The sequence below is a fragment of the Populus trichocarpa genome, chromosome 14 (assembly GCF_000002775.5).
Source record: "Populus trichocarpa isolate Nisqually-1 chromosome 14, P.trichocarpa_v4.1, whole genome shotgun sequence".
NCBI lineage: Eukaryota > Viridiplantae > Streptophyta > Magnoliopsida > Malpighiales > Salicaceae > Populus > Populus trichocarpa.
The window spans coordinates 2507756-2523014 of NC_037298.2; the positions used below are offsets into that span (position 1 = coordinate 2507756).

Here is a 15259-nt window from a genome sequence, read left to right on the forward strand (position 1 = left end):
ACCGAGTCCCTAGAATCTGGAAACCCAGATTATTAGGGGCTGGGCTATTTTTTATGGTATTATATTCGTACAGTTAAAACCTTGTTTGGTTGTGGGTTGACTCGAAAAAACTAGGGACTCGGAATCTAAATTGGACTGGGTTTTTAGTTAAACTATAAAATATTAATTTAGCTAAACCTATTTGATTTGATTGACATGGTTAAATTAATCCAAACTAAATTAATTAACCTGGGTTGATTGGGTTGAATATACTGGATTAATGTTTTCGGGTCTATGATGTGCACTGTTTACTCAAATTTTTCTGAATTTGTCGCTAGATTTCAATCTCGGGACAGAATTCTATGTGAAAAATCTTCTATTCAATGATTAACCTTTCTTTATTCAGCATTCTACTTCATGGTGAATCTTCTTTAGAATGCGCCACTGTGCACTATAACCAGGTCGTCGCTTGCTGTCTCAAGTTCCAATTCTGGAAAATGATCCAATGGCTCTCGCAACGAAGGAAGTTGATTGCTATAAAAAAATTTAGTACTTGCATCTCGTAGTTCTGCTTTCAAGAGATATAGAGGTTAGTGTAGTTGTCATTGTAAATATTAGTATTTTTTTTCTGTTTGCATACACTCACATGATCAATGTATGAAAGAAAAAAATTAACAGTTAAAACGATTTTTCTCATAGAATTATGTCCCAAGATTGAAATCTTGGAGTAAATTCAACGAAAATTTGAGTGAACAAAGCACATCAATGACCCAAAAAAGCATTGATCCAACACACATTTAATAAAATCAGAGGTTTGGATTCCCAAGAACCCTTTTTTCTGTTAAAGAGAGAGTAATCAGTCAAGTTGATACAAGAAATTAAAAGGACAAAACCCAAAAGACCAAGATCCCAGAACTTCTCAAGAAAAAATGCCTAAGAAATTATCTTGTGTAATGCCTCCAATTCAAATTCAACCAGCACCGCGCTCTGAATTTGTGTCAAAGAAATCAGGAAAGTAATGTATATCTTCTAATGATTGATGCTGTAAAGTAGGACGAGAATTAGAGACAGGTTATGCCAGCAGGATAGCGAAATGGATGAGATCATGAGACAAGTTAAGGCCATGGGATTGAAAAGACGTGCAGGGGCACATCAACTTGTGGGGGGTGAGAACAAGTTGATGGAGATGCAAATATTCTATGCTGAACACAAGGAGTTTTTTTCTCTTTTATAACTTAAACTTGAACACAGCCTTGAGTAGAACAGAACTTATGGCCAATCTCTACTGCACTGCAATGCCAAGAGAAAGAAAGCCAAGTTGTTGTCACCCATGTGATGATCATGTTGATGACTTATGAAATACAAGCAGAGTCTCTATTTGAGTCAATAACTTGTAATGAACCAATGTGAAGCAACATTATGCTTCGTTATGCTAAGACAAAACCAGTTTGCCATCACCAAATCATAGAGTAAATATTGTGAAGATTTGGTAGTCTACCAGTAATCCCGACAGGAACAGTTTCCAGCCTTGAAATGATGAAACCTCTTGTTGTCTCTCACGATAAACTCTCGGTCCTCGATTTTGGAGAGGATCTTGATGAAATTATGACAGTCCCCACAAATCCTTAGGTTTTTCATTATCCTTAAAGTGGTCCCAGGAGATGTATTGATAAGCCCATAAGCAATGGCTAGCCTTTCACTGTGGTAGAACAATGCCTTCTCCTTCGCTTCTTGGTCAAGATCATGAAGCACAAACCTTGTGTCCGGCACATATCCAGCATCCCTTACCTCCTTACTCAAAGACCTCAACTTTTCATATGCCTTGCTTCTGTCTGAAGTCACTCTTCTATGATTTGTGTTGATGTTGTCCTTTGCCCTTTTCATATCACCAAGTTTCAATCCAGGTGGTGATACTGGATAACCCAGTTGCCCTTGTGTTCTGGCTTTTGAGTACTTCTGTAGAGTCTCCCAAATTCTGGAGTTTGGATCAATTGGCATATTTGAAACTAACTCCTTTGCCTCCGCTATCTTTCCTGTTCTTCCAAGAAGATCAACGAAAACTTCATAATGCTCTACCGTGGGAGTGATTCCATAATCCCTGCTCATTGACTCGAAATGTTTCTGTCCTTCCTTCTCTGCTCCTAAGCATACACAAGCCATTAAAACACCAACAAAGCTAGAACCATCTGGCCTAATCCCATCTCCTTTCATCTGGGAAAAGATTTCAAGAGCCTTTTCTCCTTCCTTGTTCTCTGCTAAACCCAACAGCATCTTGTTCCAAGAATCCAAATTTCTCACTCCCATTTGCTCAAATATTTCTCTTGCTCCATTTGTATCGCCCAGTTTACAGTACATCTCCACTAGATTATTCAGCACAACAACACTGGACTTGAACTTTGATGAAGACCTCATAACATACTCATCTACCTTTTTCCCTGCTTCCAGCAATTTCAAATCAGCACAAACTTGTATCAACTTTACAATATCGAGCAAGTCTGCATAATCTCCATTCCTCTCCTTTTCATCCATGATTTCAAGAGCTGCCTCCACTTTCCCCTCTTTGCATAAACGCTCAAAATCTGGCCTCACCAGATTCTCTCCTTGAACACCAGCAATTTCTCGTTGATAAGCTCTTGAAACCACAGCTAAATCTTTATTCTTTGTTACTTGTAAACTGTTACCGCTAACACTCAATAGTTCAAGAAACGAGCTTGAGGGATTGGGAGGACGTTTGGTTACAGGTCTAATTCTGGGCTGTGACAAGAAGCTCAGAGAACTAGCCATTACATGAGATATGGCGAAAACTGAAGAATATATTTCTTTGGGTTCTTGGTTTTCAAATTCCTTTTAAGCTTCAATTGGCGAATTCCACTATCAAAGGTGTTCTAATTTAGAGCAAGGCACAAACTCTGCTTTGAAACCATAACTCCAAGATGCTCAGGCCTTATCCACAAAGGAGCAGCCCCATCTCACAAATATCTTCCTGAAGCCTCACATGATCAGTGCTATTGAAAAGGCCCTGGGACCCTAGGGCCTGAATTAGATAACAAAAAAGAAAAGAAAAACGGAAATTAGTAACAGTGATGTGACTCTTATAGTCTAAAGGTGTGAAAACTTTCATAACCGATGGAGTAAATGGTGAGTGGAAGATAATACATGGTATACATCTAGAAATAACCGTGTAACATGTTGATAGATGTATCTAATGCAAGAGCATTCTTAACAAATCCAAAATCCACGTGGAAACATGTAGATGAGATAAGAGGTGCTCAACAAGGATTGAGCAAGCTGAAAATGCTCATAACTCAGAAATCAAGAATGTCATTAAAGGCAACCCTGTATCGATTCTGCAGAGAACACTAGGCAAGCCATGCATAGCGAGAAAGATATAGGCGTCTAGTTTCCAAAGCATGAAACGGTGCATGATTTAGAGCTTTCTATTAAGAGTTATGGTCATTTTACTCCCAAGAGCAGGCTGTCAGCAGAGCTGAAAATCCTGCTGCCATATTTTGCAACTTGCAAGACTGCCATCTTCTTCAACTAGCATTTAATGGAGCTTTTACAATCTTGCTCCCTGTTTAGCTGCGCATGAAAAGCTTTGCTAGGCAATAAAAAGATAAGATTTCCTTCCATAAATCTTATCTCTAGACCAAACAAAAGTGACTTCCTTTAGGAAATCATTGGATGACAGATTTTGCAGAAACTTGTTTCCTACAACTATGTTAGCCACTCTAGAGCTCTAGCTAGACGATAAAACGTGTGTAGGTGTAGATAATCTGGTCTTCATGTTTTGTGATTTTACTGGCCTTACTAGCTTGGAGGGATTATTCCAATCAAAATTAGTGTGTACTCATTGTAGAAGATAGAGACTTGGTTGAAGTTAAGATCAAGTTAAGCTTGTTAGCTTCTTTTACTTTTATCTCTTTGGTAGGTTCCATTGAGTGGTGAGCTATCCTAAACACTAATTTCTTTATAATGTCTCTGTATCAATGAGATTTGAGAGTTTAAATCCTTGTTCATCCTCTCTATAGTGGTATGTCTGTATCTCTAAAGGGTTGAACATCATCTATCCGTCCTCCCATCCATTTCCACAACCTTCCCTGGTTAGAATTTTGCTGTCATCAGCCTTTGAAATTTTACTGTATCAGTATCATCATCTAATATTATTTGATATTTGATAACCATTTCCTTGAAAATGCAATGTCACTTTTTTCCTGATAAACTAACACAGGTCGCTAATGATATGAGTTTAGGATTGTGGCCAGGCACCATAAAGGTGACACAGCTAAGCTTTGAGGAACCTCTCACACTATCAGAAGACAGAAACTCCCAGAGATTTTTAACCCAGAATGGGTCCTATGACAAATCTCTGGTATTGATTATTTTGAAGAAGGGAGTTTGGATCAGAGCTATTTCTGAGCCTGTAGACCTTGACCGGATAAGGGCTTGGATAAAATTTTCCGGCCTGATAAATTGGTCCAATTCCCAAAGCCCAAACTGCATTTCAAGTCCTGGTCTTTGCCTATCTCCAAGCTGGAAAACAGGACATATATTCTTTTTAACGATCACCATACTCTAGCTGGTCAATTCTTAAATTTGAAAAATCAACATACAGTAATTAGAATTCCAAGAGCAAAATAAAAGGAGAAGAGAGAAAAGCCCGATTTTTATAGCTGGAATAAAAATCAATCTAGAAGAGCAATAATCGTGTTTCGAATCCTTGGTACTTCGACATGACATCAGGCCTTCACGGGAAAAAAACAAAAGAAATCGTAAGATAAGATAGGAGTTGGCACTTTTTTGGGCCGTAAATGACAATGGATGGTGAATATGGGCATGCGCGTTCGTCTGGCACCGTAAATCACTCTGTCCCATGACTGTACTATGGGAAAGGTCCGGATGTTCACACTTGGCTTCAGTATGATTGTTTGCCAACACAAGATGATATGCTTGGGAGAAGTGTTTGTTTTGATATTGCTTTACCTTGATTGCCGTTTGGAGCTCATAGATTTCATGAAATAAAAATTCTTATTTATAAAAAGTTTCAGTTCTTGTAAAATTATTTTTGATTTTTTTCTAAATGATGATCCACTGTAGGAGATTGTAAAAGAGTTGAGCTGTCAAATACAAAATTGATGATATTAAATTAAGTAAAATGTTTAACAAATATGTTTATGTAAATTAAAAAGATTAAGGTTAAAAAAATATATGAATATGTCAAACTAATTCACAATATGATGTAGGAGATTATAAAAGAGTTGAGTTGTCATATACACTTGATGATGTTAAATTAAATGAAATGTGTATCAAATATGTTTATTTACTAATTAAAAAGATAAAGGTCAAGAAAATGTTTAGATATGTCAAACTATTTTTTTTTTTTGACAAAAACATACCTTGAAATTTTGAAGTGAAAAGATTTTAGTTTCAAATGAAAGGATGGAAATTTGGCAATCAAGAGAAGATTATTTTTATTGTGTAGTTCAAGATTCTTTTCGTTATTATTAATATTAAAAAAAAAATTGGCTACTTTTCTTTTTATGAAGTGTTGTTGTGTCTTCTTGAAGACATGAATTTTTTTTCCTATTAAATTTTGAAGTCACTTAAAAAAATGATATCAAATCACTTTTAAAACAATAAAATTCTATAAACATTTCTAAAAAAATTTGTATTTATTTTTAATTTTTATTAACGCATAGATCGTATTAAGAACATAATGGACATACAATCCGAGCGCATCAGTCGAACTAATCATTTTGCCTTTCCTTGAAAAGAGTAATAATAATCATATTTTGATGTGACTAGTAGTCTTCCCTAACGTTAGAGAGAATAATATAAATTATATCATAGGATCTCATCTAAAAACTTAAGCTTTTAAATTGAATTTGTTTTTTGACATGGTATCAGATCCTTACTTACCAAGCGATCACGAGTTTGAATCTCACCATCCTTATTTATCTGATAGAAAATAAGCACAAGGTAGTGTGGACCTGTGCAAGTTTCAAGCCCAAAGAGCTTTCACTTGAAAGGTGTGCTAGAGAGAATAATATAAATCATATCATGGGACCTCACCTAAAAACTTAAGATTTTAGGTTGAATTGATTCTTTGAAATGGTTCAAAGTCTTGCTGACCAAGCGATCACGAGTTTGAATCTCACAATCCTCATTTATCTGATAAAAATTAAGCACAAGGTAGTGTAAGCCTATGCAAGTTTCAAGCCCAAAGGGTTTTCACTTGAGGGGGTGTGTTAAAAAGAATAATATAAATCATATCATGGAACCTCACCTAAAAGTTTAAGTTTTTGGGTTGAATTAGTTTTTTGACATCTAATCCTTAATCCTAAGGAAAAAAAAATAAGGAGCAGCTACCTTTGGTTGTGCTCTCAAGCCATCACAACAAATATACGAGATTGCTGAACAAATGATGCCATAACTAATGTTCTTGTTCCTTCAACTATGGGCATGTGCGCTGATAACTATTCCTCGACGAAAGCATTTTGTTCATTCTGCAAGTTAAAATTAGAAGAACTATACAAGATATTATTTTTCTACTTATGTCTTTATCTCCTTTATTATAAATTTCTAGAGAGTAATATAGAACTACTACTGAAAACTCATCTAAAAGCTTAAGTTTTTAAAATGAAATGATTATTTGATATGGTATCAAAGCCTTAATAATCAAGTGATTTCGAGTTCAAATCTCATCTTCTCATTTTAATTAATAAAAATTAAGCACAAGGTAGTGTGAGTCTATGTAAGTTTTAAGCCTAAAGAGCTTTTACTTGAGGTGATATGTTAAAGAGTAATATATAACTATTCTTCACCTAAAAACTTGACCTTTTGGGTTAAGATGATTTTTAATGTAAATATATAATGATTACAGCTTCAATATTATAAAAATTTTCATTAATTGGTTGGCATGCCGAGAAAGACCCGAAACTTGAAATTTGTGCAAAGATCATAACTTTGCTTTTAGAGTCGAGAATATACATTTTTATCTTATCGATCATGCAATTATTTTAAAAAGAGTCTGGATTAGAACTCATAAAATCTCTGCTCTTGATTTTGAGCTTGTAGAACTTTATTGTATAAGGGCCTGGATAATTCTATTTATCCTCATAGACTAGTCCAATTTCAAAGCCCAAGCTACATTTCAAGTTCATGATAGAATATAAACACTCATTATACTCTTTTCAATTGTTAAATATCAAGTTTCAACATAATTATCATAATTATAAAATACATGTTTACCCATCAATAAAATTGAATTGGTAAAAACCAGGTGACATGATAATTTAATCCATAATTATAGTTAAATTTAGTTAAACTCAAATGATACTCGACCAAGTCATCTTCAAGAGTATTTTTTAAAAAACTATTTAAAATGATATTGTTTTAGTCTTTAATTATTATTTTTTGTAAATGATGTTGTTTTATTTTAAAAAATTGAAATGACATTCTCTTGAGATAAATCTGAATTGACTCATCAACCTACAATCAAGTCGAACAATTATGACAATTAGAATTTATACTGTAAAATAAAAAGGAGAAGAAAGAAAAAACCAATGTTTTAGCTTTGGAATAAAAATCAATATAGAAAAGCAATATTTGTGTTTTAAATCCTTGATATTTCAACATGACATAAGGTGTAAGACCTATATTTTTGACTTATCAGACCCAAGCCCAAACTCAACCCAACTAACCTAGATATTTAAAGAAAAAATTGTTAGGGAATTGTTTTTCTCTCTTTTTCTCTTTTATTCTCTCTACCGTAACTTTCTCCCAAAATACCAAGAAAATAAGCTTTGAACTTAAGTTTTAGTTCAAGGAGGGTTAAAGAAACAAATATCTTCCTCTTTTGTTATTTTTTATTAGGAAATTGATTAAGAATCAGTTTGGCTTTATAATTATGTTTTGGTCTCTCAGTTTAGACTTTTAATCTTTTATGTTATTTTTTCTTCAAGTTGTTTTTTAGTGTTATCCATCTTCGTTATAGGTTCTGTAATGTTCTTCTTAATGATCTTTAGTAATTTCCGATTATGTATTTGTTTGTCTTTTGCTTTTGTTTTCTGGGTGAGTGAGATAATCTTTAATATGCATGTAATATAAATAATATATGTACGTTGATTATATGATGACTACAATTAATTAATTCTTGAATATTTATTATGTTATTTTATTATCTAAGTACTCATCTATTTTTGAATTTACACTCGCATTCTGTTGAATTAAATTCTATTCAATATGACATTCGTTTGCTTTGATAATTATACGAACATCTATTATGTCTTGATATAGGACTTGTCAGTAACTCCATACTAACATAACGTAATTAGTCTATGTGCACATAGTATTCTGTATACTTAGCTGGTAAGAGAGGCATCAGCTTGTGGCGACTGATCCTTCTACGGTGATCATTTTCGGATGTCATCTAGTCACTTTCGAGTGTTAACTAATCTTTGACATATATTTCACTATTTTATGTTAATATGTTTAGTATGTATATTTATATCAAGATATGTATGACTTGCAAATTATTAATATCTAAGATGTATATTAAATGTTATTCTCTCATTGAATTGATTGAACTCACCCCTCTATTTTAATATTATTCTAGACTCTTAGTTTCTGTTAGCAAGGAACTTTGTTGAGTGTTCCTGGTTTTTTAATTTTGGTATGTATACCTTGCTTGTTCCGCGAGGTTTTCCTTTTAGTTTTGATTCGTTGTCTTAGACGTTCCACTATTATATTTTTCTTTGTTTAATGATTGGATTTTATCTAATGTAATAAGTTTTATGGATTATTTGATTTTTCTATTTTGATGATAATGAGTTTTAAAGTATTATTTGATTTTATTACTTTAAGAAATATTATATTTTAAAAGATTATGAAATGTTGTAAAATTCTTATATAATTTGTTTTATGATATGTATGTTATGAAGCTTAGCGCAGGTATGGTGTTTTTATGATATTGTTTTTGCGTTATTGGTCATGGACCTAGGATCTAGGTCATGACATAAGGCCTTTAATTTTAGAAAGAAAAAAAAAAACAAAAGAAATTAAAACAAAAGAAATTGTAACATTAGGTAGAACTGGGGAAAAAAAATTAGGCTATAAATTACAATGGAGGGTGAATATGGATATGTGTGTTTGTCTCTGGCACTGTCAATTAATCTATAACATGATTGTACTATGGAAAAGGGTCGGAGGTTAACATTGAAGGAGTGTTTGACACAACTTTAATTTATGTTTTTGTTTTTAGATGCTCTTTAAAAAAAAATTATTTTAAAAAATTATTAAAATGACATTTTTTTTTTTAGTGTTTTCTAGTGGTTTTATTGTGTTAATGTCAAAAATAAAAAAAATTATTTTAATATATTTTCAAGTAAAACATTATTTTAAAAAACACTGCATCACAATCTTAAATACCACCCTCTTGGTAAGATTGTTTGCCAACACAAGATGATATGCTTGTGAGAAGTTTTTATTTTGTGTTTTATAAGATATTGTTTTAACTTGATTATCACTTAGAGGTCATGGATGACACAAAAATTCATAAAAAAAAAGGGTTCAATTAGCTCTCCTTGAAGAGTTTTGTTTTTATTATTTTGGCTATATAAGTAGTGTTTGGTATTGTTATATAACGGTAATTGATTTTTAAAGTATTTTTTACTTGAAAATATATTAAAATAATATATTTTTTATTTTTAAAATTTATATTTTTGATATTAACATATCAAAAAGATAAAAAAAAAAAAGACACAATTTTTTTTTAATTTTTAAACAAACATGACATGGCCACAAACAGGGTGTTTCAATTTTTAAAAATCAAACTGCATTTGTTTTTATGAAGTGTGCATACATATATATATAAATTATAAGTTCATTAAATTATCATGTTGGGTTTGTTTTTAAACTATGTCAGAGTCAAATTAGTTAATCTAAGTGATATGATATATTAATCTATGATTTAATTATCATCAAATTTGAGTGAGACTTGACCCCTTTAATTTTAGGTTTTTTTGAAAAACTACTACAAAAGTAGAAAGAAAAAACCATTTTTTTAGCTGGAATAAAAATAAATATCTAGAAGAGCAATTGTCGTGTTTTGGATCTGTGGTACTTCAACATGACATAAGGCCTTCTTAGGAAAAAACAAAAGAAATCGTAAGACAAGGTAGAACTGAAGAACATCTGGGGCCGTAAATTACAATGGAGGGTGAATATGGATCTGCGCGTTCGTCTATGGCACCGTCAATTAATCCATCCCATGGCTCTGCTATGGGAAAGGTCCGGATGTTGACATTGGCTTGTGCATGTAGCCAGATTTTTTTGCCAGTCCAAGATGATGTGCTTGTGAGATGTGTGTATAGTTTGCTTTCTTGTAAGAAATTGTTTTAACTTGATTACTTCTTATGTAGAGGTCATGGGATTCATGAAACAAAAATTCATAAAAATGGTGACTGTTGTATTTTAATTTAAATCTTGTGTCTAAGTGAATGCCTTGGGACTTGGGAATTTCAAGGGAGTGGATGGAAATTTGGAAATTAAGAGAAGGTTTTCTCTAGTTCAAAAATTCTTTTTTCCAATGATTAATATTGAAAAAAAAAATGACTTTTTCTTTTCTTTTTATAGAGTGTTGTTTCTTTTACGCTTGAAATCTTTTTTTATTTAACTTGACTTTTGAAGACACGAAATAACATGATATTAAACCACTATTTAATCAATAAAATTCTATGACATTTCTTAAAGAAAAATGTTATCTATTTCTAATTTTTAATTTCGCATACATGGTGTTAAAAACTTAATACACATACAATCCAATTGCATCAGTCAAGCCAATTCTTTTGTCTTTTTTTTTAAGAAAATAATAGTTTGATCGACGAGTAGCCCGGTCTTGTTTGGAAACGTTGTGCAAACCATATTACCTTAAATTTTAAAAATTTTTTGTTTAAAATTAATTTATTTTATATTTTCAGATCGTTTTGATTTACTGATGTTAGAAATAATTTTTAAAAAAATAAAAAAATTATTTTAATATATTTCTAAATAAAAAACATTTTAAATCACAAGACTATAATTCCAAACTTCCCTTAAACATTAATCCTTAATCCTAAGGGGAAAAAAAACAAGGAACAGCTAGCTTAGCTTTGGTTGTGTTCGCATGCCATCACGACAAGTATACGAGCTTCCCAGGCAAATGGTGGCAAAACTAACATTCTTGTTCGTTCAACTATTGGCATGTGCGCCGACAACTATTCCTCGACGGAAGCATCCTGTTCATTCTGCACGCCAGAGTTCGAAGAACCAAACAAATTATTCTTCTTCATGGAAAACCGACCCCGAGTACTATACCCTGTAAAAGTCCCCAAAAAGATGCTGTTTGACAAGTGTTCGGCTAACAACTCATTTGAACCCACACGTTGTAGAACGAAGGTTGAAACTTCAACAAATCAAACCCAACCTCTCCAAGGAAACAAGGGGGACAAAAAAATCTCAAATTTATTACGTTCTCAATTTTATCTAAAACTAAAACATTCATCAATTAGGCCCCTGATTACTCAGGATTTTATACTTTTATTTGTACTCACCGATATTTTCTCGAGAGATCACCGTTCTATTGAATAAAACATGCACACTAGATAGAAAATGAAGGAGCTCGAGAAAGGTGTGAGAACGTTAGAGGACCCAATTGGTAAAAAAACTCTTTATTTCAGAATGAAATTAAAAGAATTGATTATTTATAGGTTATGGGCAAAATTGTGGTGTCCTAAAAGAAAAAAGTGTAAAAGCCCCACCTTCATGTAGCGACACTAAGAGCTAATATGCCTCGAATCTTCTCTTCTCAACGTTCTACATGCTTATATATAGCCCACCGAACCCTCAAAAGCCACCAAAACATAATTAAACCCAAAAAAGAGCAACCACGTAGAAAGAATGATGTCAACCACAAGGTTGTTACGTTCGTCTAAGCCTTTGCGTCATGTTGGTCCTCCTAGCGCAACTTCTTCACCATTTTCTACGGTAAAATGTGCTGGCAAGGCTACAGGGTTGAATGGGGAGAAGATGGTTTCTGGGGATCATGGTGATCATAAAAGGAAATCCACGGTAGCTGTCAAAGCATCTGTGGCTACTTCACAGGGCTCTTTGCTCACCGTAGAGCCACCAAGGGTTGAGCGAGGATTAATAGATTTGGCTTCTTTACTTGCTACAGTTAGTAATGCTTTGCTTAAGGTGTTGAGGCCACCGGCTTCGAAATCAAAGCAGTGGAAATTCCAGGTCCAGAAGCTCATTGAGAAGGTAATTTCTTTTTTATTAGTAATTAATTTGTAGCTTTTTTTTCTTCTAAAAAAATTAATCAATGAACCTTTTTGGTTTGATTTATTTATTTTTGGTAAGACTTTTTCATGTACGCTTCACAATTTAGTTGTTAAAGACCCAAAAAGTGTGGAGGTGTGAAAGGTTCAAAACTTCAATGGGAAAATCTTGCAGAAAATCATAGTTGTATGATCGCCCATCTGGCACCCTTGTGTTTCTTTTTGTGTTTCTTTTATATATATATTTTATTTTTTAAAATTATTTTAATTTACTAATATTAAAAATAAATTTAAAAAAATAAAAAAATTATTATTTTAATATATTTTTAAATAAACAATATTTTAAAAAACAATCATTACTAAAATACCAATTTAGCTATTAAAGATTTTACACTTTCAGTGCACACTCTATTCACACACATGCTTTCATGTTACGTTAGGATAGCCTTTGACCAAATACAATAGCGGGGATCTGCAGCTTTTTCCTATGCATTCATTATATATCATATAATTTCTGAGTTTCTGCAATTGATTTTATTTCCTCAATATGCTTGCATGCAAACTTTATTTTAGTAAATTTGCTTGGCATACATGAATTTGCATTTTGTGGGGCAAAAAACTTATGATTATAAAGCAATGATAAATTTAAATTGATCGACTGCAACTGCGCAGGCTATAATTGATTGTCGATTCTTCACGTTATTTGCTGTTGCGGGGTCTTTGCTTGGTTCAACATTGTGTTTTGTGGAGGTAAATATTATTTTCTCTATCTTATTTCTATTTTTGATTGTCCTAAAATATTTGTCTAATTATATTACAAAAGTATTTATTTTTTTTTATTAAAATCTTATTTATTAATTATGTTTTTTAATCTTCGGTAAAGTTAAAATATATATGTAAAAGGATATTAGTAGAAGGTTGGAGCAATTTTGAATGATATGGTACATATTTATTGGTTTTAATTAATTCTATTTTTGAGTGATATTTTCTTTCTTGTAAACAAGAGATATTTTCTTTGAACATATATTCCAATATTGCTGATAATTAATTAATACCACCTTTTTTGAATCTTAATATTGCAGGGTTGCTTTCTTATTCTGGAGTCATATTTTCAGTATTTCAACACACTATCTCGAGTTTCAGATCAAGGACACTTGGTGCATCTACTTATAGAAGCCATAGGTAGATATTCTCCCTCTTGTTTTCTTAGAATTAAAACCAAGTTTATGCTTCTGTTTCTTCTCTCTTTTTTCTAACTACATCGTGCTCCATTATTATTTTGAATGCAGACTCGTTTCTGGTAGGAACTGCCATGCTTATTTTTGGAGTCGGGCTGTACGTCATGTTTGTGGGATCAAAGAATCCAAAAGATGAAGCGTTATCGCTGCCAGACTCAAACTTGTTTGGCCTCTTCTCTTTGAAGGTGAGTCTTTTTTTTTTTTTTCAATTATTAATCCAAAATAATTCATTCATAAATTCCAAATATTGATTTTTTTGGTTCTTCTTGCAGTCCCTCCCAACATGGGTTGAAATGCGATCAGTTTCACAAGCAAAGTCTAAAATCGGGCATGCCATTATGATGATACTTCAAGTGGGAATGTTGGAGAAATTCAAGAATATACCATTGGCTACCAGTTTGGATCTTGCCTGTTTTGCTGGAGCAGTCATGTTTTCGTCAGCTTGTATATTCCTACTCTCAAGACTCTCTCCTGGTGCCATGGAAGATAGGTGGTAGGCAGGTAGCTACAGGATGGATGGATGGATGGATGCTATGTCTTTTTGCCCCTCCTCATAGCATGCATAGAATTAAGGAAGCATAGATGAGAGCAATTTTTTTTTTTTTTTTATCTTAACCCATTCTTTTATATGTGCTGCCACTATGAACTATACAGTACTAAAATTGTCAGGAAGTGAGCTAAGGGGACCTGAAGTTACATGCATGGGACTCGTAGTGGAAAAGCACGGTGTTCCTTGTATGCAAGCTTCTTTGATGTATGATTAGCAGTTCCTTTCTTTAATTTGAATAAAATTCTCAGTACTTGAAGAAGTTGCAAAATCAGTGATTGTTTCTTCTTCAATAGATACCATCCCCCCTTCCCCAACTCAATTCCCAAAACAAATAAAATGCATTCTCCTAGAAATATGAACAATTTATACTGATAGCATTTTGGCTTCAAATAGGCTGTTTGTCTACGCGGCTGCGGTTGTGTTTTATTTAAAATGCAGTCCGCAGCCGTTTGGTAATAACAAAACTTACTTTATTGTGCATGGGGTCCACATGTTTTTTGCGTTTAAAACGCTGGAAAGAAAAGGCAACGAAAACCTGCTTCGCATGCACTGTAGAAACCTGCGGACAGTGCAATTCACTGCTGTTCACGAGTGAATTGCACTGTTCACGTGAACAGTGCAATTCACTTGCACTGTTCTCGGTTTTTTTTTTTTTTTTTAGTGTGTTAATTGTATTAATTTTTTTTAAAAAAAAAACTAGTTTAGAAAATATTCATTCGCGATGTGAACAATATTTTTTTCTCGAAAAACTAGTATAGAGTGAATTAAATTTACGCGCAGAGTAATATCAATTTTATATCTGATAATATTTTATCTAATTTTATTACACGCTCAAAAAGTTATGAAAACTGTAGTTTTTATCGGATGAATTTTGGACGCAATGGAATTATAAATAGTTTAATGGAATAATAAAAAATATTTTATATAAAGTATTATTTTTTTCATGATGTAATAAGAGTAATTAATTTTACAATATTTAAATTTAAAACCATCAATATTAATATATTTTTTAAAAAATTATTTTATAACCTCAATTTCAAAAACATTCTTAACCAAACACATTAAACTACTTTTTCTTAAACCTCAATTTCAAACACAGTTTTAACCAAACACCTATTTTTTCAAATCAACTTCAACTAAAAGTACTTTTTATAGAATAATTTTTTAAAAATTAT

General features: G+C 32.6%; 2 protein-coding genes across 2 annotated transcripts; one reads left to right on the forward strand and one right to left on the reverse strand.

Annotated features, from left to right (window-relative positions):
• Positions 1-1174: 1174 nt before the first annotated feature.
• On the reverse strand, positions 1175-2997 carry LOC18104981 (pentatricopeptide repeat-containing protein At2g15690, mitochondrial). The gene has a single exon (XM_006374978.3). The coding sequence runs from the start codon at positions 2761-2763 to the stop codon at positions 1474-1476; it is 1290 nt and encodes a 429-aa protein (XP_006375040.2). The 5' UTR covers positions 2764-2997; the 3' UTR covers positions 1175-1473.
• An 8859-nt stretch (positions 2998-11856) lies between these two features.
• On the forward strand, positions 11857-14352 carry LOC18104982 (uncharacterized). Its single transcript, XM_006374979.3, has 5 exons — positions 11857-12279; positions 12969-13046; positions 13379-13478; positions 13586-13719; positions 13807-14352. Exons 1-5 carry the CDS (start codon positions 11917-11919, stop codon positions 14029-14031), a joined length of 900 nt encoding a protein of 299 aa, XP_006375041.3. The 5' UTR covers positions 11857-11916; the 3' UTR covers positions 14032-14352.
• The last annotated feature ends 907 nt before the right edge of the window (positions 14353-15259 follow it).